The 21,762-nt window shown below is 59.6% G+C and overlaps 1 protein-coding gene across 6 annotated transcripts; it reads left to right on the forward strand.

Moving 5' to 3' along the window:
- Window positions 1-342: 342 nt before the first annotated feature.
- Window positions 343-20,633, forward strand: ADAM11 (ADAM metallopeptidase domain 11). Of its 6 annotated transcripts, XM_043584734.1 has the most exons (27): window positions 347-494; window positions 939-1,114; window positions 9,660-9,736; window positions 9,935-10,001; window positions 11,014-11,099; window positions 11,189-11,264; window positions 11,665-11,731; window positions 11,800-11,867; window positions 12,225-12,299; window positions 12,380-12,451; window positions 12,662-12,828; window positions 13,365-13,449; window positions 13,570-13,660; window positions 13,793-13,844; window positions 14,347-14,446; window positions 14,551-14,622; window positions 14,736-14,828; window positions 15,228-15,308; window positions 15,829-15,879; window positions 15,995-16,058; window positions 16,282-16,381; window positions 16,606-16,725; window positions 16,819-16,987; window positions 17,081-17,195; window positions 17,283-17,373; window positions 17,994-18,011; window positions 18,519-18,649. In XM_043584734.1, exons 1-27 carry the CDS (start codon window positions 428-430, stop codon window positions 18,532-18,534), a joined length of 2,316 nt encoding a protein of 771 aa, XP_043440669.1. In that variant the 5' UTR covers window positions 347-427; the 3' UTR covers window positions 18,535-18,649. The 6 variants fall into 6 exon arrangements, with proteins under 6 accessions (XP_043440667.1, XP_043440669.1, XP_043440668.1 ...); XM_043584732.1 differs by lacking the exon at window positions 16,819-16,987 and having other exon boundaries at window positions 343-494; window positions 18,519-20,633; XM_043584733.1 differs by lacking the exon at window positions 18,519-18,649 and having other exon boundaries at window positions 17,994-18,130.
- Window positions 20,634-21,762: the final 1,129 nt, after the last annotated feature.

The raw sequence follows: 21,762 nt of genomic DNA on the forward strand, positions 1-21,762 counted from the left end.
CAGGGGCCGCGAGACCGGGACGGGCGCGCCCCGCCGTGCACCTGCCGAGGGCCCCGAGGAGCCGCGGGAGGGCCGGTCTCCGGGCGGCGCCTCTTTTGTCCTCCCGTCGCGGCGGCCCCGGCCCTGGCCGGCTGGGGTGAGGCGGGGGCGGGGGAGCCCGGGGGGCGGGGGCGGGCCCTGGGCTCACGTGCTCGCCGCTCGGCTCTTAACCCGGCCCGCCGCCCAGCCGGGATGGCCGCGGCCGGAGCGAGCTGAGCCGGGCGCCCGCCCCGCAGCCGCCGCCGCCGCCGCCGCCAGCCTCGCCCCCCGCCCGGCCGGCGCCCCCGCCCGCGGCTCCCGCAGCCGCGCCTCCCGCCCGCGCCTCCTCCCGCCCTCGCCGCGCCGCTCGCAGCCGCAGCCCCCGGAGCCGGAGGATTATGAGCGAGCCATGAGGCGGCTGCGGCGCTGGGCGTTCGCGGCGCTGCTGCTGCTGCTGCCGCTGCTCCCCCCGCCCGGTGAGTGCCCCCGGCCCCGGCCCCCGCGCCCTCCCTGCCCCCGCCCCGGGTTTTGCGGCGCTTTCTGCTGCAGCCACATTTTCCTGCAGTGCTCGGGGTGACAGCCTGTCCGATCGCGGGGGGGGGGGAGCGGGGGGGGCGGGAGGGGGGGACGGAGGGCGCGTGCACCCACCTGTCCCCATCTGGCCCGCCCCACCGCGGCCAGCCCCCTGCCGCCGGCCAACGGACTCTGCAGGTCTCTGCGGGTGAGGGGGGGCAGTCGTGACAGGCGGGCGGGAGGAAAGCTCCTGGCCCCCTCCCCATCAGGCTCTTCCTCTGCAGGGGACCAGATCGGCCCAGCTCCAAGGGGCACATCAGAGTGGGGGATGAAGTGTGCTCACCCCAGTCCCAAGTCTCCTGCCCCTCAGTGGGCATCCGCCTGCAGCTATGGCCTTGTCTCCTCAGGTCTTGGGACCCGGGGTCCTGTCGGAGCTCTGCACTGGCGGGTCTCACCCCAGTTGGGGAGTCCGGAAGCCCCTGAGGTCACAGAGCCCAGTCGTCTGGTGGGGGAGAGCTCCGGAGGAGAGGTCCGAAAGCAGCAGTTGGACACCAGGGTCCGCCAGGAGCCACCAGGGGGCCCGGTGAGTGGCCCTGGGTGTGAGGCCAGGGGTCTGGAGCAGGCCTGGAACCCAAGGAAGGCCACCAGGCAGCCAGGGTTTGGGCACCTCCCCAAGAAGCCGGCTCCCGCAGCTTCTCCTTCTGTATAATGGGTGCTGGAGCCCACTAGTGGGGAGCACCCACCTGCCTCACTCCAGGCCCCCTCCAATCATCATGGGGATCCCCTGTCCTCCGTGGACCCTGGAATGCCCAGGGCACAGTCCAGCCTTGGGTCAGGGTTCCACCAGCCCCCACTCCTCTCCTGCCAAAGCAAGTGGTTCTACACCAAATTGGGCTTGGGCAAGGCAGTAGGGGGCAGGGAGAAGCAGCTAAGAGCTCCATCAAGGATTAGGGCTCCTGTTTCTCATCACAGCCACCCTCAGTGGGCTTTCTTGGAACAGCTCAGTGCTTGATCCTGCCTCAGTTTCCCCTCTGTGCACTGATAGGCTTGTCATTCTCCTTCCTGTCCTCGCCCGAGGGTGGGGCCTTGGGAAAAGGCTTGGAGGTCCCAAGCTCACCCACAAATGCCAGCTCCACCCGCCCTCTGTCCCTTTCAGCTGCCAGGCCCCTCCTGCCTCCCAGAGGAAAGTTAGGAATGAAGGAGATTAATTGCAATTAATAATTAATTAATATCATGTGAATAATAATTACCCAGATGGAATATTCATTCAGCACGGCTTGGCTCTCCAGGAGCTGGAAGCGGAAAGTTAGCCAGGCCAACTGGGGGCGGCGGAGGGCAGGATGGCAAAGGCCTGGCGGAATTAGGAGGTGTAGAGGAGAGATTCGGAGGAGGGGTACAACCGCGGTCTGGGAAGTTTGGCAGCTGGGAGTGGTGGGAGGTAAATTGGGCTGGGCAGAGGGAGGAAGGAGGGAAACGGAGGCTAGCATTACAGACATCTGTCAGACTGGCATCTGGCCCTGCCTAATGTACTTGGTTAAAAGCCCTTAGGGGAGGTGGAGGGGTTTGTGGGGGGGGTGGGGGTGGGGGGATACTCGGGAAATGGAATAGAGCAGGAAGGCAGCATGCATAATAGATGGACCATCACTCAAGGCAGTGAGGAAGAGGGTGGTTAATGGTCCTGAGCAGGCAGGCCTGGGTGGGGGTGGGGTGGAGTGGGGGTGGAGCAGGGGTGAAAGAGAAGGGGTTGGAAGCTGCCTTCAGTGTCTGCCCAGGCTCCCTGGGGGTGGGCCGCAGGGATGGTTCCAAGGCCAGGGATGGGGTATCCTGGCTGGGTTTTGTCCCTGGTCCAGCTTTCATCCTTGATGTCACCCCCATCTGAGAACTGTGCACCCCAGCCTGTGTTGGCTAGGAGTTGACTGCTCAGCCTGACTACTGGGTATGCAGGCGACAGGGGAGTCTCTTTGGGTGTCGTTCTGCTGGCTGAGTGGGTGGCATGTGTGCATTTGTGATATGTGTGTGAGTGACCAAGTCTGAATATGCCCAACAGGGTGTCTGAGGGGGTGAGGTTAGGAGTGGAGGGTTCTGTGGATCTATGGGGCTGTGGTCACCTCCAATGGGGGTCTCTCTAGCATTGAGCCTTCCCAGGGACCTCCCTGCAGCCTCCCCAGGGGACGTAGTCATAGCCCTGCCTTACCTGTACCTCAGTCTCCCCTGGGGTGGAATTCTCACAACTCTATAAGGCAGGTAACTTTTGCCTGCCCATTTTACAGATGAGCAAACTGAGGCTCAGAGAAGTTGAGTAACTTGCTCAAAGTCAATCAGATCTTTCTTTTAAAATTTTTTTAATGTTTGTTTATTTTTGAGAGAGAGAGACAGAGCACGAGCGGGGGGGGGCAGAGAGAGAGGGAGACACAGAATCCGAAGCGGGGTCCAGGCTCTGAGCCATCAGCACAGAGCCCGATGCGGGGCTTGAACTCACAAGCTGTGAGATCATGACCTGAGCCGAAGTCGGATGCCCAACAGACTGATCCACCTGGGTACCCCAGATCTTTTTTTTTTTTAATGTTTATTTATTTATTTTGAAAGAGAGAGAGAGCAAGGTAGTGCAAGCGGAGAATGGGCAGAGAGAGATGGAGAGGGAAAGAATCCCAAGCAGGCTCCATGTTCAGCACAGAGCATGATGCAGGACTTGATCCCACGACCCTGGGGTCATGACCTGAGCTAAAATTAAGAGTTGGACACTTGGGGCACCTGGGTGGCTCAGTCGGTTGGGCGTCCGACTTCAGCTCAGGTCATGATGTCACAGCTCGTGGGTTCGAGCCCCACGTCGGGCTCTGTGCTGACGGCCCAGAGCCTGGAGCCCGCTTCGGATTCTGTGTCTCCCTCTCTCTCTGCCCCTCCCCCGCTCGTGCTCTGTCTCTCTCCTTCAAAAATAAATAAACATTTAAAAAGTTAAAAAAAAAAAAAAGAGTTGGACACTTAACCGACTGAGCCACCCAGGCACCCCTCAAAGTCAACCAGAGCTTTAAGCAGTGGAGTGATTCTCTCCCATACCCGGTACTTCCCACCAAAAGGACTCTCAAGTTCGGCACAGGGGCAATCCCACGTGTCCAAAATATTTCCCCCTGACTGGAAGGACACTTTGCAGCCCTCTACCTCCCACCTGGCATTTCTCCCTGAAGCACTTCTGGCCTCGGCATGTACGGGGCTGATGATGGAGCCCGTGCAGCACTGAGCCCATGTCCCAGCAGGAAGTGCCACACCCTGGCGCTGCTGGGCTGAGTCCGAAATTATTGCGTTGGTTTGGAAACTCAGGCTGAGCAAGGCGTTGAGCCAGCAGCAAGATCTCTATTTGCTGCAGGTCATGTGGCGAGTCTGGGGGCACACGCTGGCCAGCGGGGTGAGGATGATGGGGCTTTGTGTGCTCACCTGCTCTGGCCTCGGGCCGGTCATATCACCTGTCTGAGGCCTAGCTTCCTGAGCCCTAAAACCAGGATGATTTATGATAACATCAATCATAGCATCACTCACCTCCAGAAGGTGGCAATAGGAAAGGGTTTTGTGTGCTGAGGGCTCCTGGTTTTTGTGGGGGATTGTGGGGGAGAGAGAAGGTAGCCAGGAAGGACTTTAGAAGCTAGAGATATTACAATTGCTGGGCTCTTACTGGGGCAGACACTGTTATGCCTTTAGATATATTGATTTTATGTAATGCTCATCACAGCCCTAGGAGATGGGGCTGTCGCTATTCCCATTTACAGGTGGGGGGAGACAGGCACAGAGAGGTGAATAACAAGCCCAAGTCACACAGCACTTGAGTAGCAGTCAAGATTGATACACTTGGGCCGGCCTGCCTCTCTCTCAGGGGTATAGTGAAGAGGGCCACAGGGGTCCCTTTGCCCTCTTTGCCACTGATCTCAACACCTCACTTCTGTCCAGTTTGGAAGAAAGCTGGGCCTGAGGCCCAGAGAGGTGGGGGAGCTTCTGGAAGTGCAGAAAGCTGTGGTCACAGGGAACCTGAAGCTGAAGAATGAGGCAAAAGAATAAGCAGGGCCACCGTGTACAGTTGGGCTGGTTGTTCACTGTACAAGGGTGCCCCAACAAGTAGACTGAATGAAATCTGTGGGCTCATGAGGTTACATGTGTTCCGAAGGGACTCTTCTTCTAAACCACACAGAGCTGCTGTGTGGGTCATGCCTGCCCCCTGGGGAAACCCAGACTCCTTCAGAACCAAGAAAAGGGCAGGATGTGGGGGAAGCAAACAGGATGGGGGTGGAGAAGTTCCAGCCTCCAGGCCTAGGAGATAGACTTATCAGAGCCAGCTGGAGGAAGGGGGATCCTAGTCACTGGGCTGAGCTCCTGTGAAAGCTGTCCAGACCAGCATTTACTGGAAATGCTACCCCGGAAGCCCTCTGCTGAGGGTGTGTGTTTCAGTGTTTGTGTTTTCTTGCTGGAGGGGGTCAATTCAGCAAGGCTCAGTCCCCTGCCCTTGCTAGATGGCAGTCATTGCAGGGAGCCACCGGGTCTGTGCCTGGAGCCCTAGTGCCCCACTGGGGTTATGGCCATGCAGCCAAGGTCACAGCTCTGTCGTGGGATTGGAGGCAGGAGACGGTTCCTGGGAGGGGGCTGGTGGCCGGAAGCTGCCTCTGGGACTTGAGCTGAGCCCAGCTTGCTCTGGAAGGGTGAGGGCTGCGAAGAGAGATCATTCACGCAGGAGGTTAAGCTTGGGTCTGAAAGGCTTTGGGGAGGACAGCCTTGGTGGCTCCTGGCCCCACTGCTTTTGACTGAGTGACCGGGGTCAGCCACTGCTGCCTTCTGAATCCCACCCCCCTCATCCATAAGATGGGGCTGATAGTCGTCTCTCCTTTGCCAGGCTGCGTGAGGATTCGAGGAGGTGATGTTCGTCAGATGTCCTGCCTGGGATTTGGCGAGAGCAGGTGTTTAACATCTGTAAGGCCTGCCCTCGCTCCTGCGTGTCAGGGGCAGGGTGCTGGGCAGCTGGCACCAGCTTGAAGGCTGGTGTCTGAGACAGAAGCCAGGGCATTTGGGGGTTACCTGTCAGGCTCCAGGTGGCGCTGGTGGAGGGTGGGGACAATGTGGCAGGAGTCTTGAGTTCTCCCCGGCCAGACTGGCCTGTGGGCTTGGCCTTGCCTGATTACCCCTCCTGGCTGCCTACAGGGACCCAGTTGCCCAGAGTCTGTCCCCAGAGGGACTAATGACCCTCTAAGGAAGTGACTGTCATCAAAAATTTAGGTCAAATCCCATTATCAGAAAATTTTCAACCGTTCTCACGGTCTGGGATTCCCGCTGTCCTGTGGATCAATAGAGCCTCAGCAGCACATCGCGGGGGGGCGGGGGGGGGTTACTATTGTGGGGAGGGGATTTCTCCCTGCCTCTCTGGCTCCTTGCCATCTGCCACCACCCAGCCCATGTGGTTCATCTAGTCCTCAAAGCCCTGTTTAGCTGGAACATGTACACTCCATTCTTCAATTATTACTAATCCTTGTGATAATAACATATTAAAAAGGGCTTCCATCTGATCTCCATGACAAACTCATTTTACCAATGGAGAAACTGAGGCTCAGGCCTTCTGTTGCTTTTCCATTCAACGTGACTGTTGAGCCCACTGGGCAGGGAAAAAGGTAGGCACAGCCTGTGCTTCTGGGGACTAAAAGTCACCGTGCAAGAAGTTGAATCAGTGATCAGAGAAATAGACGTCCAGAACTGTGTGCTTAAAGGTCCAGGAGTAGTGGGGGCCACAGCCCTCTGTGGGTTGGGCAGTGCTGGCTTTGTAGACATAGTGAGGAGGAGAAAGTCATGGGAGGAGATGGAAGTTTGGGAGGAGATATTTGGGGTGACAGTTTGAGGGGCAGTGCTTGGACACTCGAATTTTCTGGAGCATCCGAGAATCCTCCAGATCCTCAGTCTCCCCCTTCCCGAGCCAGTGATTCTGTAGGTCTAGGGTGGGGGCCTGGCATCTGTATTTGTGATTCTGGGACTTCAGTGGGATTTTTGCCTCCTTCTTTCTGCACCCCACATCTAGGTGAGCCTGACACGGAGCATAAGACAATGCCTAGGGGGGGTGAACGGGCTGGTGACAAGGGAGCTTTAGGGAGGGCACAGTCACTGAAACCAGGTGGCCCCAGCTGCCATGGCAGACATGAACTGCAGCCCCAGGGTGAGATCTGACCCCCCTCCTCCCCAGCATGGCCCTGGGCCAGTCACCTCCAAGTGTCTCTCCCTGAGCCTTGGCCTGCCATTTATAAAATGAGCACCAGACGCCCCGGGCGAGTTGAGATCAAATGAGCCAGGGCACGTGAGAGCCGGAGGCAAGAGCAGGGCACGGGGTCGAGGCCCAGCCGTCCGGTCACCAGCAGCGCTGAGCTGGGCACAGAGGAGGGTGCGTAGGTGGGGGTGGGTGGAGGGGGACAGAAGGGGCTCCCGAGGGAGGGACTGAGGGATGATGGGTGAGGTCGGGGGCAGGTCAGGGGCAGGAGGCAGGCCAAGCAAGGAGCAGTTTGGCTTTGATAGAACTCAGGCCTAAAGCTTGGCTGGGGGGGGGGGAAGGGGTGTTTAGGACTCTGGTGTCAGCAGCAACCCCCCCACCCCAGGTGACTGGAGTACAGAGGTCCTGAGGACCGAGGTGGGTTTACCTGTTCTTTCTCTTCTTGCAGACAGGGAGTATCCCCATGAACCCCCTGCCCAACTATCTGGTTTCCCTCCTCTTCCTCTGCCACCCTTGATGGCTCCCCCAGCCCTTCCTGGGCCCAGCCCCCAGCCCCAAGAGCTGCTCTGGCTCTCATTGGCCCCCGTGCCCTGTGCCCTACTGGGGCAGGGGCAGTCCAGCCCAGGTTGGGCCTTACCGGGTGGGGAAAGAAGAGGCTGCAGGAAATGGTGGGGACAAAAGGGACCTAGTGTCTGCTCTTCCAACAGTCTGGGCTTTCCCCAGAGTGGGGGTCAGCTTGGTCTGCACAGGGATGGGGGAGGCCAGATGGTTAGCTTGCTGACTTCCTGCGTGGGGGAGATCCTGCTAGCACCAGGGCCGACCCTGCCAGAATTCTCCAGGCCCAGGACGACCCCCACCATCCAAAGCCAACCTCACAGCTTGCATCTGGGCTCATCTTACCATTTTCGTTGGGGAGATCTGAGGCTCAGAGAGGCTGCTGGATCATCCCTGAAGCCACACAGCCTGAGAGAGTGGACTCAGGGCAAGGAGCCTGAACAGGCTGCACCTCTGGGTGGCCAACAGAGGCTTTCTGTCAGGGACAGAAAGAACAAGGAGGTACAGACTTAAGGGCCGGGAAGGGCAGAAGTAGTCTAGGCAGGGACAGGTGGGAAAGGCAGAGATAGACCAAGCCCAGGAGGGGAGAAGGAGGGCCGAAGGGGTGGGTGGGAAGGGTAGAGGCCCGGGGGCACGGAGGAAGCAGAGATGGGCTGGGCCAGGCCAAGGCAAGGAGAGGAAAACAGTGACTCCTTGTCCTTGACTTTCTATTTCAATTCTGATCGACGCTCTAAAGGCTTGGGATGGAGCTTGGAGCTCCAGTCGGCCTGGAATGGGGCAAGTCAGTGTCCTTGGCGCTCAGAGGGCTGTCTACCTAGGCTCTGCGCCTTCACCCCCCCTCCCCCCACGACCTCTCATGGATGCTAGGCCATTTCTGTCTTACCTTATCTTATCTTTGGGGTGAGGAGGCCTTGGAAACTGTTTCTGTAGGCTTGAATGGCAGCTCCATGACTTCTTAGCTGCGTGACTTTGGGCATGTTAGTTAGCCTCTCTGTGCTTCGGTTTCCCCATCTGTCAGATGAGGATAACAGTGGCATCCATCCCACTGGCTTATTATGAAGATCAGATATGATAATACTTGCAAAGTATTTAGAACAGTGCCTGGCACATAATAAATGCTCAATAAAAATGAGGAATCTAAGTGATTGATGAGGAAGCCAGCTAGGACCAGGCAATGAGATTCTGTGACCTTGGGGCTCCCTTCTATCCTGCAGCCTGCTCCCCACAAAAGAAAGGCAGCAGAGAAAAGCCTCACATCTGCATGGCCCAGTGCTGGGACCCTCACCTGGGGATCTGGATTTCAGTCTTAAATGAATATGGGGGTGAAGAAGGCTCTCCGGTCCTTCTGGGGCCCTTGCTGTGCTTCCAGGTCTTTGTGAGACCTGATGCTTGGTGTGGGGACATGAGAGCCCAGAAGGCCAACTCATCCCCTGAGTCCAGACTCTCGTGCCCCCTCTTCTCTTGAGGTCACTGTTCCTCCAGGCACACTAGCTTCAGGCCTGGAGTCCCCACTCCCCACAGGAGCTGGGCGCCCAGACCTGGAAGGGCAGCCATCTTGCTCAGGCCTGGTATGTTGCCATGACAACCTGGAGCCTCCCACTGCAAAGGCCCCTCTGAAAAATTTATCAGGAAAACTTCCGTGTTTAAAAATTAACCACGGGATTGAAATATTAAAGATGAGCTGCTTTGGGCAAGGCAGAGGGCAATGGACTTGGGGGTAGAGGAGCCAAGTTCTTCCCTCCTGACAGGATGGCATCTTCCCATCACCCCAGCTTCCAATTCTCACCCACGCTACCCTGTCTGCAGAGTCCGAGGCCTCCTCCGTAAATTGAGGCTGGGGCCAGGATACAGGAAGGGAGGGGCCTGCTTTACAGAGCCCAAGGATCACACTGCACCCCATCTCCGGCTTGCCCCTTTCCCATGCTACTTCTGGGGGCTTCCCTTTAGTCCACGTGAGGTGGGGGGGCTGCCAACGGGGGGAGGGTGGTGTGAAGCAGTGGGCGGGCTGAGCTGCCTTCCATCCCCGCTGCTTGGGTAGACTGGCCCCAAGAGGCACCTACACCAGATGGATGGGCTGGCCCCTGCCCCCCCCCCCCCCCCCCCCCCCCGTGCTGCTCACAGTGCCCCGGGCCCAGAGGGTGGGTTGGGCTGTACCCAGGGGTGCGTTCTCCTGTCCCTGCTCCCAGGAAAGGCACAGGGTCTTGGAGGAAGATGAGCTTGTACAAAGCATCTCCCACCCAAATCAGTGGTCCCATCAGCTGCTGGGCTGGGCCATCCCTTCCTCCCCAGTGCTACTCCCTATTCTGGGATTCCTCAGGTTGACTCCCCTCTGCCCTCTCCCCACCCCCAGCCTGTCCACCTGGCCCAGGTGAGTTTCGTCATCCCAGCCTTCAACTCAAACTTCACTCTGGACCTGGAGCTGAACCAGTGAGTGTGGCCGGGAGCCGGGGAGAAAGGGCAGCAGGCGGGTGGGCAAAAGCACAGCCTAGACGCGGCTTGGGGGGGGGTGGGGATGGGGGCAGGGCCGGGTCCTGCGGCCTGAATCTGAGCTGGGGCAGGACCCAAGCCTGACCCAACCCCAGCGGTGATCCCCCTCCTTCCTCCTGCCCCTTCTGTCTGTTCCAGTCACCTCCTCTCCTCACAGTATGTGGAGCGCCATTTTAGCCGGGAGGGGACAACCCAGCACAGCACCGTGAGTGCCTTGGGAAGGGGACAGGGGAGGTGGGACGAAGAGACGGGTGGTCCCTGGAGATGGGATCCGAGGTACACCTATACTCCGGTGGGCCCAGCCCCTTTGGGGTCCTCCATCTGTCCCCACCACGGAGGCTCCCAGAGTCTGAGTCACCATGGCGAATGGCGTGGAGCCCGAACTCCCTTCACCCAGCTCCCAAGGTCTGACTCCCAGCCAGCCTCTCTACCTGACATCAAGGCTTTCAGGGACCCTCCCTGCTCCATGCCCCCCAGACTCTTCTAGGAGGGGACAGTTGGGGAAATGCCCTTCTTGCTCAGCACCAAGGCCTTGGGAATTCCTGGCTGCCTGGGACACCAGGGTCCCAGCCCCAGAAGCCCAGGGGCCTGAGCAAAGATGAATGAGTGTCTATAAATAGCCTCCTTCCTCCCCACCCCCACCCCCGCACCCCTCAACCAGCCAGTTCAGTAACTGGAGCACAATTCTGCGGGAGCAGGGAGGGGGCGCTGGCCCCTCTGACCCGAGAGCCCCAGCCAAGTGGACACAGGCTGCTCACGGTTCCTCAGCCACAGACCGTGTCCAGAGGGGGTCCACGGAGGCAATGGTGTCCGAGAACGCACTGTGTGTGCAGTTGCGTGTGTGTGCGCTGGGGGGCGGGGTGGGGGGTCCACAGCTTTCATCTGATCAAGCGAGCTCATCTGTGGTAAGTGCTCAGAACAGTGCCTGGCACACGAGCAGTAGCTCTTCTCGGAGGAATCTGTGAACCGTGCACCAGATGGTTGAGAGCCACTGATGTAGTCCAGCTTCCTCATCTTGTAGGTGAGGTGAAGGAGGCTAGGAACTGGGAAAGGAGAGGGCTAGGAACTTGTCCAGGCGAAACAGCCAATTAGGAGCACACCCAGAGGGGAAGCAGGACCCCCAGGAACCACAGCCACCTGCGCACCGAGCAGCTTTGGTGGCCCTGACCTCTCCTGCCAGGGCAGGGGGCATGTCTGCTCACCTCCTGCTCCTCCAGGGGGCCGGAGACCACTGCTACTACCAGGGGAAGCTACGTGGGAACCCCCACTCCTTTGCCGCCCTCTCCACCTGCCAGGGGCTGCAGTGAGTATGGGGAGGGGCTGGGCGGTGGGAAGAGCCTCCAGCGCAGGCCTGGGGATGCATGGTGGGGAGCTGCACCTCTCTCTCTGCAGTGGGGTCTTCTCGGACGGGAACTTCACCTACATCGTGGAGCCCCGCGAGATGGCCAGGCCTCAGGAACCCCCCCAGGTGAGCCCCTCACAGTCCTCTGACAGCCCTCCTACGCACATCCCGATGGCTTGTCCCAATGGCTGTCGCTGCCTCCTCCCTTGGTAACCTCAGCCTTCCTGCCCTCCTCAGTCACCCCAGCTCTGGTTCCATCCCCCTGTGCCCTCAGCTCCAATGTCCCCTCTGTCCCTCAAGTAACCTCCCTTTGGGCTCCAGTGTCCTTTGCCCCTATCTCTCAGGGCGACCCCAGGTCTTGACCCCGGAATCTGAGCATCTGGGAGATCAGATCCGACATGGGAGCTCTGGCCAGTTCTGGGTCACCCTGGGGTGGGGTGGGGGGAAGGGCTGGAGCTGTCCCTCTCCATCTGGACTCAGAGCAGACCTGGTCAGCCCCCCAAGAACTAATTCCCCCTCATTGCAGGGACCCCTTCCCCACCTCATTTACCGGACCCCTCTCCTCCCAGCCCCCCTCGGATGCAGGGAACCAGGTAAGGGAGGGAAAGCGGGGCTGGGGAGGGGGCCGGCTGTGCCCCCCTCACCTGACCCCTCCCCCCAGGCTGCCTATTTGCTGCCCCTGCTCATTCTGCTCCTGTGAACCGGCCGAGGCTGAGAAGGAAAAGGCAGGTACGGGGGCCCGCACAGACCTCGGGCTGCAGAGACCTCAGGCTGCGGTCCAGAGCAGGACACCCCATCCAGGACTGGGGCAAAGGAGGGCTCAGACTGATGTGGCTGGGGGCCAGGGAACCATGCCCGGGAGGAAGCCCCCACCCCATCTCCTAACACCCGTGTCTACACCTGTCCACACTATGGACAAACTGAGACTGCCTGTCCTCATACCAAGGCTGGGGAGAGAGGGGATCCCCACCAGTGGGGGACTGGCATTGTCCCTGACTGGAGTTCAGCACCCTCGAGCCTGTCCATGGCTTGGCCCTAACGCTGGGCATGGAGGGGACTGATTCCAAGTGCCCACCCACCCCCCAGGTCCGCCGGGGCCACCCTACTGTGCACAGTGAGACCAAGTACGTGGAGCTGATCGTGGTCAATGACCACCAGCTGGTAAGATCCCCAGCCTGGGGGCAACTCTGGGAGGGGGGCATGAAGCAGCCTGGGCCTCCGCCCACTCTCTTTCCTCCCAGTTTGAGCAGATGCGCCAGTCGGTGGTCCTCACCAGCAACTTTGCCAAGTCCGTTGTGAACCTGGCGGATGTGGTGAGCCGCCTCTCTTCCCTTCCCACTCCTCCCTCTGTCGCCCCTGCCCCAATGCCCCACCACACACAGGCTTCGGGTGAGCTTGGGGGGTGGGGGCCCTGTCAGCCTCCGATAGGGAGAGACAGACTGAGGCCCTCTCCCAGCCCTGCCCCCCCCCCCACACTCTCCCGCCCTCCAGCCCCACCCTCATCTTCTCCCCTCTGAGCCCAGATGTACAAGGAGCAGCTCAATACCCGCATCGTGCTGGTTGCCATGGAAACGTGGGCCGACGGGGACAAGATCCAGGTGCAGGATGACCTCCTGGAGACCTTAGCTCGGCTCATGGTCTATCGGCGGGAGGGCCTGCCTGAGCCCAGTGATGCCACCCATCTCTTCTCGTGAGTCCCGCAGCCCCCACATCCTGTCAGCCTCTCATGGTTGCTGCAGTGCACAGGGTTGCTGAACACCTGCTCTGCGTCAGGTGCCCTTGCAGGGCCCGGGCACTGGGCTCGCCTTGCACCAGCCCCCAGCCACTTGTCACAGGCTGGACAATGTCCCTTACATCTTAGGCTGATGCCCGTTTTCCCTGCCCCCCAGCGATCTTCCTCTGCCTATCATCTCCCTTTTGTCCCCTCTTCTCTTTTCAAACTGTCCCAGCATTCCTTCCTCAAGGACCCAATGCCCGAAAGAAGAAAAAAATCTGATAAAACTCCTTATGATTAGAGATGATCTTATAGGAGCCTCTCATTTGACTTATGGACAAACAGAGAGAGGAAGGGGCTTGCCTGAGGTCACACAGGCTGACAGGAAAGGCAGTGCTCACCTCCCCAAAGAAGGGCTCTAGTGTAGGAGGCTCCCCAGCCTCCCCTTCACAGCCTAGGGAAGGCACCATAGGCAAGGCAGGGGGTTCTCCTGACAATCCTCTCCCTTCCAGGGGCAGAACTTTCCAGAGCACCAGTAGTGGGGCCGCCTACGTGGGGGGCATCTGCTCGCTATCCAGGGGTGGGGGTGTGAATGAGGTAAGCAGTGTGGGGTATGGCTGGGGGTGGGGGTTGAAAACAGAGGGGCTGTGAAGGGCATGAGCCCTGTGCCTTTGGACGGATGTAGACATCTTTGTGTTCCATCTTCCTCACCTCAAGTACGACAACATGGGGGCCATGGCAGTGACCCTGGCCCAAACGCTGGGACAGAACCTGGGCATGATGTGGAATAAACACCGGAGCTCAGCAGGTATCAATGAAGACCCATGTGGCCCCACAACCAGCCTAGACCCACTCCCAGCAGCTCTAGAAGTGAAGAGAGTGTCCATGGGAGGGGGGCAGTCCTCCACCCTCCCTTATATCCACTTGGCTCACTCCTCAGGGGACTGCAAATGCCCGGACAACTGGCTAGGCTGCATCATGGAGGACACTGGGTGAGTTCTTAGGGACAAACTAGGGGAGGGTCTTGGGCGAGGGAAAATCTGGACCCAGTGGGTGGTAGTCTGGACCCAGTGGCCTTGGGAGGCCCAGCTATTGGGATCCCTTAGGATTTCAATAAGCTCAGTTTTCAGTTTTTTGAGGACCCTGCACCAGGAGACCCACATTCCCTAGCTGGACACAAAAACTGCTAGGCTGTAGTGCGCGCTGTCGCCACTGGGTGCCGCCAAAGCCTCATTTGGAGGCACCTTTCCGCCTTAGCGCTCCAACCTCCCAACTGCTGAGTCCTGAGGTTTGGAGGGGGGTGGGAGACAGGAGCAACGTCCCCTGCCCACTTCTGCTTGGTGGCAGGAGGATTATTACGCAGTCTCCGGACACACAGATCCTCAGGCTCCTCGAGAAGGTGACCTACTACCCTTATGCACCCCATCCCCAATCTTGAGAAGGGGCGAGAGAGTGGGCCTGGACTCAGCGGCTCCGTCCCTTACCCCTGTCCAGATTCTACCTGCCCCGCAAGTTCTCGCGCTGCAGCATCGACGAATACAACCAGTTTCTGCAGGAAGGAGGCGGGAGCTGTCTCTTCAACAAGCCTCTCAAGGTACTAGCCCCTGGGGGTGGGGGGTGGGGGTGGGGGTGGGGGGACGTGGGAACGAGGTTTGGACAGGGTCCCGGCCAGACTCCCGACACCCCTCCCCCGTCCAGCTCCTGGACCCGCCTGAGTGTGGAAACGGCTTCGTGGAGGCGGGAGAGGAGTGCGACTGTGGCTCGGTGCAGGTGAGAGACTAGTGAGGGCTCCAGGTGGGTGACAGGGGCGCGCGCCAGAGAACGTCTGGGTGGGGAGGTTCAGGACTTGTCCACCCCCCTGCCCTTGTCCCCGCGTCCCTCAGGAGTGCAGCCGTGCGGGCGGGAATTGCTGCAAGAAATGCACCCTGACTCACGACGCCATGTGCAGCGACGGGCTCTGCTGTCGCCGCTGCAAGGTAAGGGGCAACTACCATCAGGGCGGGACGGAAGCACACCTAGGAGGGGAGGGGGCCGCGGACTTCCCGATAAGGGGCGGTGCTTAGGGAGGAGGAGCCGCCGGAGGCGGAGTAAATATGGGGCGGGACTTGACGCAAAGAAAGCGCCAATGGAGCGGGAGAGGGGCGGGGCGTGCGCCCCCCCAAAGGGCCTGTTAAAGGCAGGGCTACGAGGAACGGGGCGAGGCACCTATCCGGAGGTGGTGGGAGGGGCGGAACCGTGGGCGGGCCTGGAGGCGGTGCTGAGTGGGCCGGGAGGGGCCGAGGGGCGGGCGAGGAGTTGCCGAGATGAGTGAGGGGCCTCGAGAAAGGCGGACGGGGAGTCGGCGGTTCTGGCCTGAGCCACGATCCCTTTCCCAGTACGAGCCGCGGGGTGTGTCCTGTCGAGAGGCGGTGAACGAGTGCGACATCGCGGAGACCTGCACAGGGGACTCGAGCCAGGTCCGTCCGGCCCAGCCGCCCTGAGGGACCCTGGGCGAGGCAACCCCTATCCCTATCGCTTTGGCTCCGCGGAGCTACGTGTCTCTGAGGCTCTTCCCTCCGCTGCTGGTGTCGCCACCGCTGGTCAGCCTCAGTTTCCTCGACTGAGAAACCGGTTCTTCATGCCTCCTGGTTTTGTTTCTTCAGTCATTATATCAGTATAGTTTGGCTGGGGTTCCCAGGGCCTGGCACGGTGCCTGGTGTGTACTCAGGATCAAAGTGTGTAATAATACTAGTTAACATCTCTTAAGTCCTTATTACGTGCCACGTACTTAGTTCCATTTAGTTCTCCCAGCTCTGTGAAGTAGGTACAGGATACAGGGAGAGGCTATGGGATTTGCCAGTCTGCGTCGTCGTAGCCTGAGTTCTAAGCCAGACCTCTTGTCCTTGACATGAAAGAGCACTGAACTATGAGCCCCACGAGGGGCGCATTTGGCACCCCTTCATCCCTCGGCTCTCAGTCCAGCACCTCTCTCCACAGTGTCCCCCTAACCTGCACAAGCTGGATGGTTACTACTGCGATCACGAACAGGTATGATGGGGTGGGGGCTCCTCCTCCTCAGGGCCTCTGACTCAGTATAGTCTCTTGTCTTGTATCCATTCTGACCACTCCGTGTCTCAGTCCCTTGTCTCCTGTTTTTCCTTAGGGACGCTGCTATGGAGGTCGCTGCAAAACCCGGGACCGGCAGTGCCAAGCCCTTTGGGGCCACGGTGAGTCTTTGGGAGTGGGAGAGGGTCTCTGGAGGACCCAGAATCAAGAGGCTGAGGAGGGGCAAGTTCTCGCTAAAAATACCCTCTTACGAGTGCGTGGCTCTCCAGGATCTCAGGAACCCAGCTGGACTGGGGATCAGGCCAGAGTGTTGGAGATGCAGGCCTGAGGTCCCCGGGCGGGTGCTGGGGTGAGTGGGTGACGCTTGGCATCATCTCCTTACAGCGGCTGCTGATCGCTTCTGCTATGAGAAGCTGAACGTGGAGGGGACAGAGCGTGGGAACTGTGGACGCAAGGGGTCAGGCTGGGTCCAGTGCAATAAACAGTGAGTTGCCAAGGCTCCTGGTTGGCCTCCCCAGCTCTGGGGCTGGGGAGGGTTTTTGTCAGAGTTGGGACAGAAGGTTCTAGGATGAGCCTATGAGTCCCAACAGAGAATATGTGAAAAATTAGGCGGTGGGGAGAAGGCAGATTCGAGTTCAGAAGTAATAGTAGTAGTAGTTGGGTTGAAGGTCAGACTTGGGGCTCACTGTCTCCATGCTGCCCCAACAGGGATGTGCTCTGTGGCTTCCTCCTCTGTGTGAACATCTCTGGAGCTCCTCGACTGGGAGATCTAGGGGGGGACATCAACAGTGTCACCTTCTACCACCAGGGCAAGGAGCTGGACTGCAGGTTTGGGCTGGGACCCGGTCTGGGGAGGGGCAGACTGCAGCCGCGATGGGGGTGGGGGACAAGGGCTGAGGCTGGCCATGCCGGCTCCCCCAGGGGTGGCCACGTCCAGCTGGCTGACGGCTCCGACCTGAGTTACGTGGAGGATGGCACAGCCTGTGGGCCCAACATGCTGTGCCTGGATCATCGCTGCCTGCCTGCCTCTGCCTTCAACTTCAGCACTTGCCCCGGCAGCGGGGAACGCCGGATCTGCTCCCACCACGGAGTGCGTGCCTGGAGGCTGGGGATGGTGGGAGGAGCTCACGACGGGGGGGCGACAGAGCCCCTCTCACGTCTGTTGGCCCCACCCCACCTCCAGGTCTGCAGCAACGAAGGGAAGTGCATCTGTCAGCCCGACTGGACAGGAAAAGACTGCAGCATTCACAACCCCCTGCCCACGTCTCCACCCACGGGGGAGACGGAGAGATATAAGGGTGAGACTGCAGCTGGCCGGGATGGGGCTCTGTCTCTCCCCTTCTCCGCGCCTGTCCCTGCCAACCGAGCCCTGCCCTCCTCCCCAGGTCCCAGCGGTACCAACATCATCATCGGCTCCATCGCGGGGGCTGTCCTGGTTGCAGCCATCGTCCTGGGCGGCACGGGCTGGGGATTTAAGTAAGAGACACACATGCGCCCCCCACACCACTAGGTGTTCTTTGTGTGTGGAGGGTGGGTATTGGAACCCCAGAGTGTTGGAGCTGAGGGGGCCTTTCTGAGAAGTTAGCTAATAAGCCAGAGTCTGAGCCAGCCACAGGGTCTTGTTTTGCTCACATTTAGAAAAACTAAGAGGTTTACATTAACAGTCCTGATTTCTAGCTTCTCTTGCAAAAGAAGACTGGCGCTCAGTACGTCTCAGCACGGCCATGGAGTGGAGCTGAGCAGGGGCTGCCTAAAACAGGGCTGTGTCCTCTGTCCCTAGGCCCCTAGTCCCCACCTAGCCTACAGTGTTCTGTGAGCATCTGAGTCTGGGACCCTGGAGCTGGTCTCACCCCTTCAAGGTGCAGAGGAGGGACCTGAGGCCCAGGGTCATGTGGTACGTTAGTTGCAGAATCAGGACTCAAACCCAGGTATCTCTCTCTAGGCCTATCTTTAGTGACCAGGTCCTAGAGACCCTGGCTAATCTCTGGGGCAAGGGGTCTCATGGGAGCCAGAAAGGCCCTCTCTGAGAGAAGGGCAAGGTCACAGATGGCTCCTTTTCTTTCTCTCTCTGCCTGTCCTCTCCTTGGCTCCTGAAGAAACATCCGCCGGGGAAGGTACGACCCGACCCAGCAGGGGGCAGTGTGACGCCGGCCACGTCATCCCTCCCGCTGTGCCTGTCTCCTCCATCTCATTCGTCACCTCACATTCTGTCGATGGGGGAGCCAGGGGCTGCTGTCACTGCTGTCACTACAGGGGTGGGAGAGCCCTGCTCCGGAAAGAAAGCCCTCAGCCTGCCCTTGCCCCTTCCTCCTGCCCACCTGCCCTCCCAGGCCTTGGTCCATTTACTCCTGCCCTTCCAATGGCCACATCACCCCTGCTCAGGTGGGCCCTGGAGCTGTGTCCCCTGTAGTCCCCATCCCCGGGGAGAGGAGCTACCTCTGCGTCCCATCTGTTTTGTCTTCCATGTCACCGCTGTCTGAACTTCCCACCAGATCCCCTCCCTGGCCAGCCTGTGACTTGCCGCCTCTAGGGCCCAGCACTGACCTCCTAGGGCCTGGCTCAGGGGCTCTCCTTCTGGGCCCTGCCTCACATCCTCCCCTGATGCCCCCTCTCCGTTCCAGGTCCGGAGGGGCCTAAGTGCCACCCCCTCCCTCCGAGCCTGGCGCCCACCGTCTCCGCCCTGAACCACGAGGCTGCCCCTGCCCAGCCACGGAGGGAGGCACCATGCAAATGTCTTCCAGGCCCAAGCCCTTCAACTCCTGGTTCCATGGGGGTTTGGGGGGGGGGGGGGTGTGGCCTCGCCCTTCACATCACCAGGGTGGACCAGGCTTGGGGCCTTTCCCTCATGGTCCCTCACCCCACCTCATGCGGCTTTGGCCTTGTACACCAACTCTCCCTGTGTGAATGTAGCTTCCATCATCACGGACTGCCGCAGCTCAAGGTGGGAGGGGGGGCTAGAGGGATGCCCTCCCCCCAGTGGGCATGGCCTGGGAAGGCCCTTCCTCAAAACCAGGCAGCTGGGACCAGGGTTTTAGCTCTCTGGGACTTAGGGGGAGGGGGCTGACATCTACACTTTTTTTTAACTGAATCTTAACTGATGAATGTAACTTTGGGGGTGCTGGGGCGAGGGAAGTTGGGATATTTTGACATTTCCAGGAGGGACCAGAGGAACCGAGGCCTGGCCCTTCCCTGGGGCCCTTTCCCTGGATGATCACACCTGGAATCCTCTCATTGAACATAGCTGTCCCCAAGCCATGCAGGGGTAGGGCGTCCTTGCTTGCCCCTCGGCCCAGCCCTGCGGAGCTTGGAGAGCAGAATGAGCGCTGATTCAAACCAAAGCTGCCTGTTCTGTGCCCAAGGCCTAAGTCATGGGTGCGGCGACCACATGTCCCAGATTGTCTACAATTTCAAAGTGACCATCCTGCTGTCCCTGCCAGGATGCATGTATTTGGGGGTCTAGAAAATACAGTCCCTGAACTAAAAAGGCACCTTCCCCCTTTCAAGAAGGGTGATTCTGGGGCTGACTCAGGGTTTAGGTGCCCCCACCCCCCACCCCCTCTTGTGGCCTAGAGGTCCCAGGCTGGGCCATCTCCCCAGGGAGGATTCTCCCAAGCAGGAAAAGCCAGGGGTGGCCCTGTGACTGGAGGGTGAGGGCTTTTGCCTGCAATGTACAAGAGGAGGTGAGAAAAGGCAGGTCTCCTATATGATCCTCAGCTTCTAGAAAAGTCCTCAAGGCCCTGTCAAACTCATTCTGCTCCTTACCCCCATTCCAGGGCTGAGTAGTAAGTTTACAGTTGTTCTCCCCATTACGTCCTCCGATTCCCATTGCAGCCGAGCCTGAGAGGCCGAGGCTGGGCGGGATTCCTCAGCCCTCCCATGAACTCAGTCCTGCCCATGCATGGCCTTCCCTCAAGACCCATGGGACAGTGAAGCCTTGGCTCGACTGCTAAAAACCAGCTGGCAAGGGCAAGATGGGGATCAAGCTACCTTATGGGATGAAAGCCACAAATGAGCAGAGCCCCTCTCCCCAGGAATACCCCACCCAGACACAGCAGGGGTTTCTGAACACCCCAGGGCCTTTGAGCTGTTATAGTCCCTCTGTTTCTGGGGCATCTGTGAGGAGGAAATGGCTCCCTGTTTATCTGCACCACCCCTCAGGGCAAACTGGGGACTGAGACCCATTGACACCCTTTTGGGTGGCCGGATGTGGCTACGGTGGGGTCCTCAATACTGCGGTCCAGCTGGCACTGCCCAAGACAAGGGGGAGCGGGGCACCCTCTGGCCAGCCCCACAAGCAGGAGGGGAAGGGCTGGGGTTTGCACCGCTGCTGCCGTACCGGTACCGGAAGACACTCTGGTGGTACGCGTGTGCACACAGCCGGCGATGCATCTGGCACAAGCATTTGGATCCACATCTCTGCACAAGTGTGAATACCTCTACACACGCAGACATGCCTGTGTGTGCACACACACGGGAGTGGGCGTGGGGATGTGGAGGACTCAAGACCTCCTGCGACCAGTCCACCTGGCTCCCAGCCGTCTGCATCCTCCCGCCCCACCCGGGCCGGGCCCACCCCGGCAGCACCCAGGGAGGAGTGGAGGCTGCCCTGGCCTGGGCCTGGAACTGGCTCCATACAGCATCCTGTAAATATGTCATCTGGGGCTCGGGGTGGGGAGGCAGGGACAGGAACATCAATTAAAGATCATGTCCTGGGGCTTCCATGGAGCTCACACCAACCTGTGTCTCTTTTTCTGTAAATGACCTCCCTGTGACTCGGGACCCTTCCCTGGCCCCAGAAGGAACATGATGACTGGGCCACTGAGGGGAGGAAGTGAGCACCCAGGACCAGGCGCTGGGAGACCCGGGCGAGGGGTGTAGTTTTCCATTCCCGGCCAGGAAATAGGCGCAGACTGGGTGGAGGGCCAGCCCTTCCGCTTCCTCGGCTCTCCCAGCAAAGATAACTGCCTTCCTCTGGCTTCGGCAAAGCAGAAGCGGAGGTGAATAGGAAGCCTCTTACCCAAAGGCAGGAGACCCAGCTTCCCTTTTATGGTTAAGGTCAGAGAAGCCTCTCTTGCCTCCGAAGAGATTCCAGAAAGGTGGATAAAACCGCTAATCTGGTCCTGGGGCACCGGCTCTTCAGCCTGCAGAGTTTGCTGTCTCTCACCCCTGCCACTCCCCCACCATGCCAGAGAGGGACTGAGCAAGGCCAAGGCTTCGAGCCCCTCCCACCCCACAGGAACCTATCTTCCCATCTTCCCCTTTAGAGGCTTTGGGCCTGGAGGTGTCTGGCTCTGGAGGTCCTGCTTATTCAGGGGAAACATAAGATGCGAGGCGGGGGCAGGGAATGAAGGCAACGTAAGATGCCAAGATACTGTAGAGGTCACGGGAGCAGGAAATAGCAGCGGTCGTGGGCTTGGAGACAATGAGCAGCCCCAGAGGCCTAGCCCCCCACTGCCGAAAGGGCAGGTGTCCCAGGACCACGGCAGCTCACAAGCAGAGAGAGTAGGATTCAGGGCAGCGCCAGCCCCGGTTCCTGGTCCCCACCATGTGGTGACATCTGAGTCCCCCCAGGATTTCGGGAACACTCTACCCCCCATCTCTTCACCCTAGCTGACCAGGCAGCCCAGGGGGAATCCCTCTCAAACCCACCAGTCACTGCCTGCCTCTAGACTTGCCCTGTCTGCTCTGGGTGGGAAACCTTCTTTTTAACTTTTCTTCATTCCTGCTGCTGCCTCTCCACTCTCCTTCCTCATGTCCACTCCCTTCTTGTTTCTCGGTCTGTCCTGACCTTCAGACTCTGAGGCGTCACACGGCTGACCCTTCAGGTAGTGAAAGATGCGGCTTCTGGAAGAGGGCATGAGTGAG

The sequence above is a fragment of the Prionailurus bengalensis genome, chromosome E1 (genome assembly GCF_016509475.1).
Source record: "Prionailurus bengalensis isolate Pbe53 chromosome E1, Fcat_Pben_1.1_paternal_pri, whole genome shotgun sequence".
Classification (NCBI taxonomy): Eukaryota; Metazoa; Chordata; class Mammalia; order Carnivora; family Felidae; genus Prionailurus; species Prionailurus bengalensis.

Coding starts and splice junctions, on each gene's coding strand:
- ADAM11 (XM_043584732.1), top strand. CDS start 428: ATGAGGCGGCTGCGGCGCTGGGCGTTCGCGGCGCTGCTGCTGCTGCTG. Junction 13,661..13,792: donor TAAACACCGGAGCTCAGCAG/GTATCAATGAAG, acceptor CTCACTCCTCAG/GGGACTGCAAATGCCCGGAC. Junction 14,623..14,735: donor GCGACTGTGGCTCGGTGCAG/GTGAGAGACTAG, acceptor CGCGTCCCTCAG/GAGTGCAGCCGTGCGGGCGG.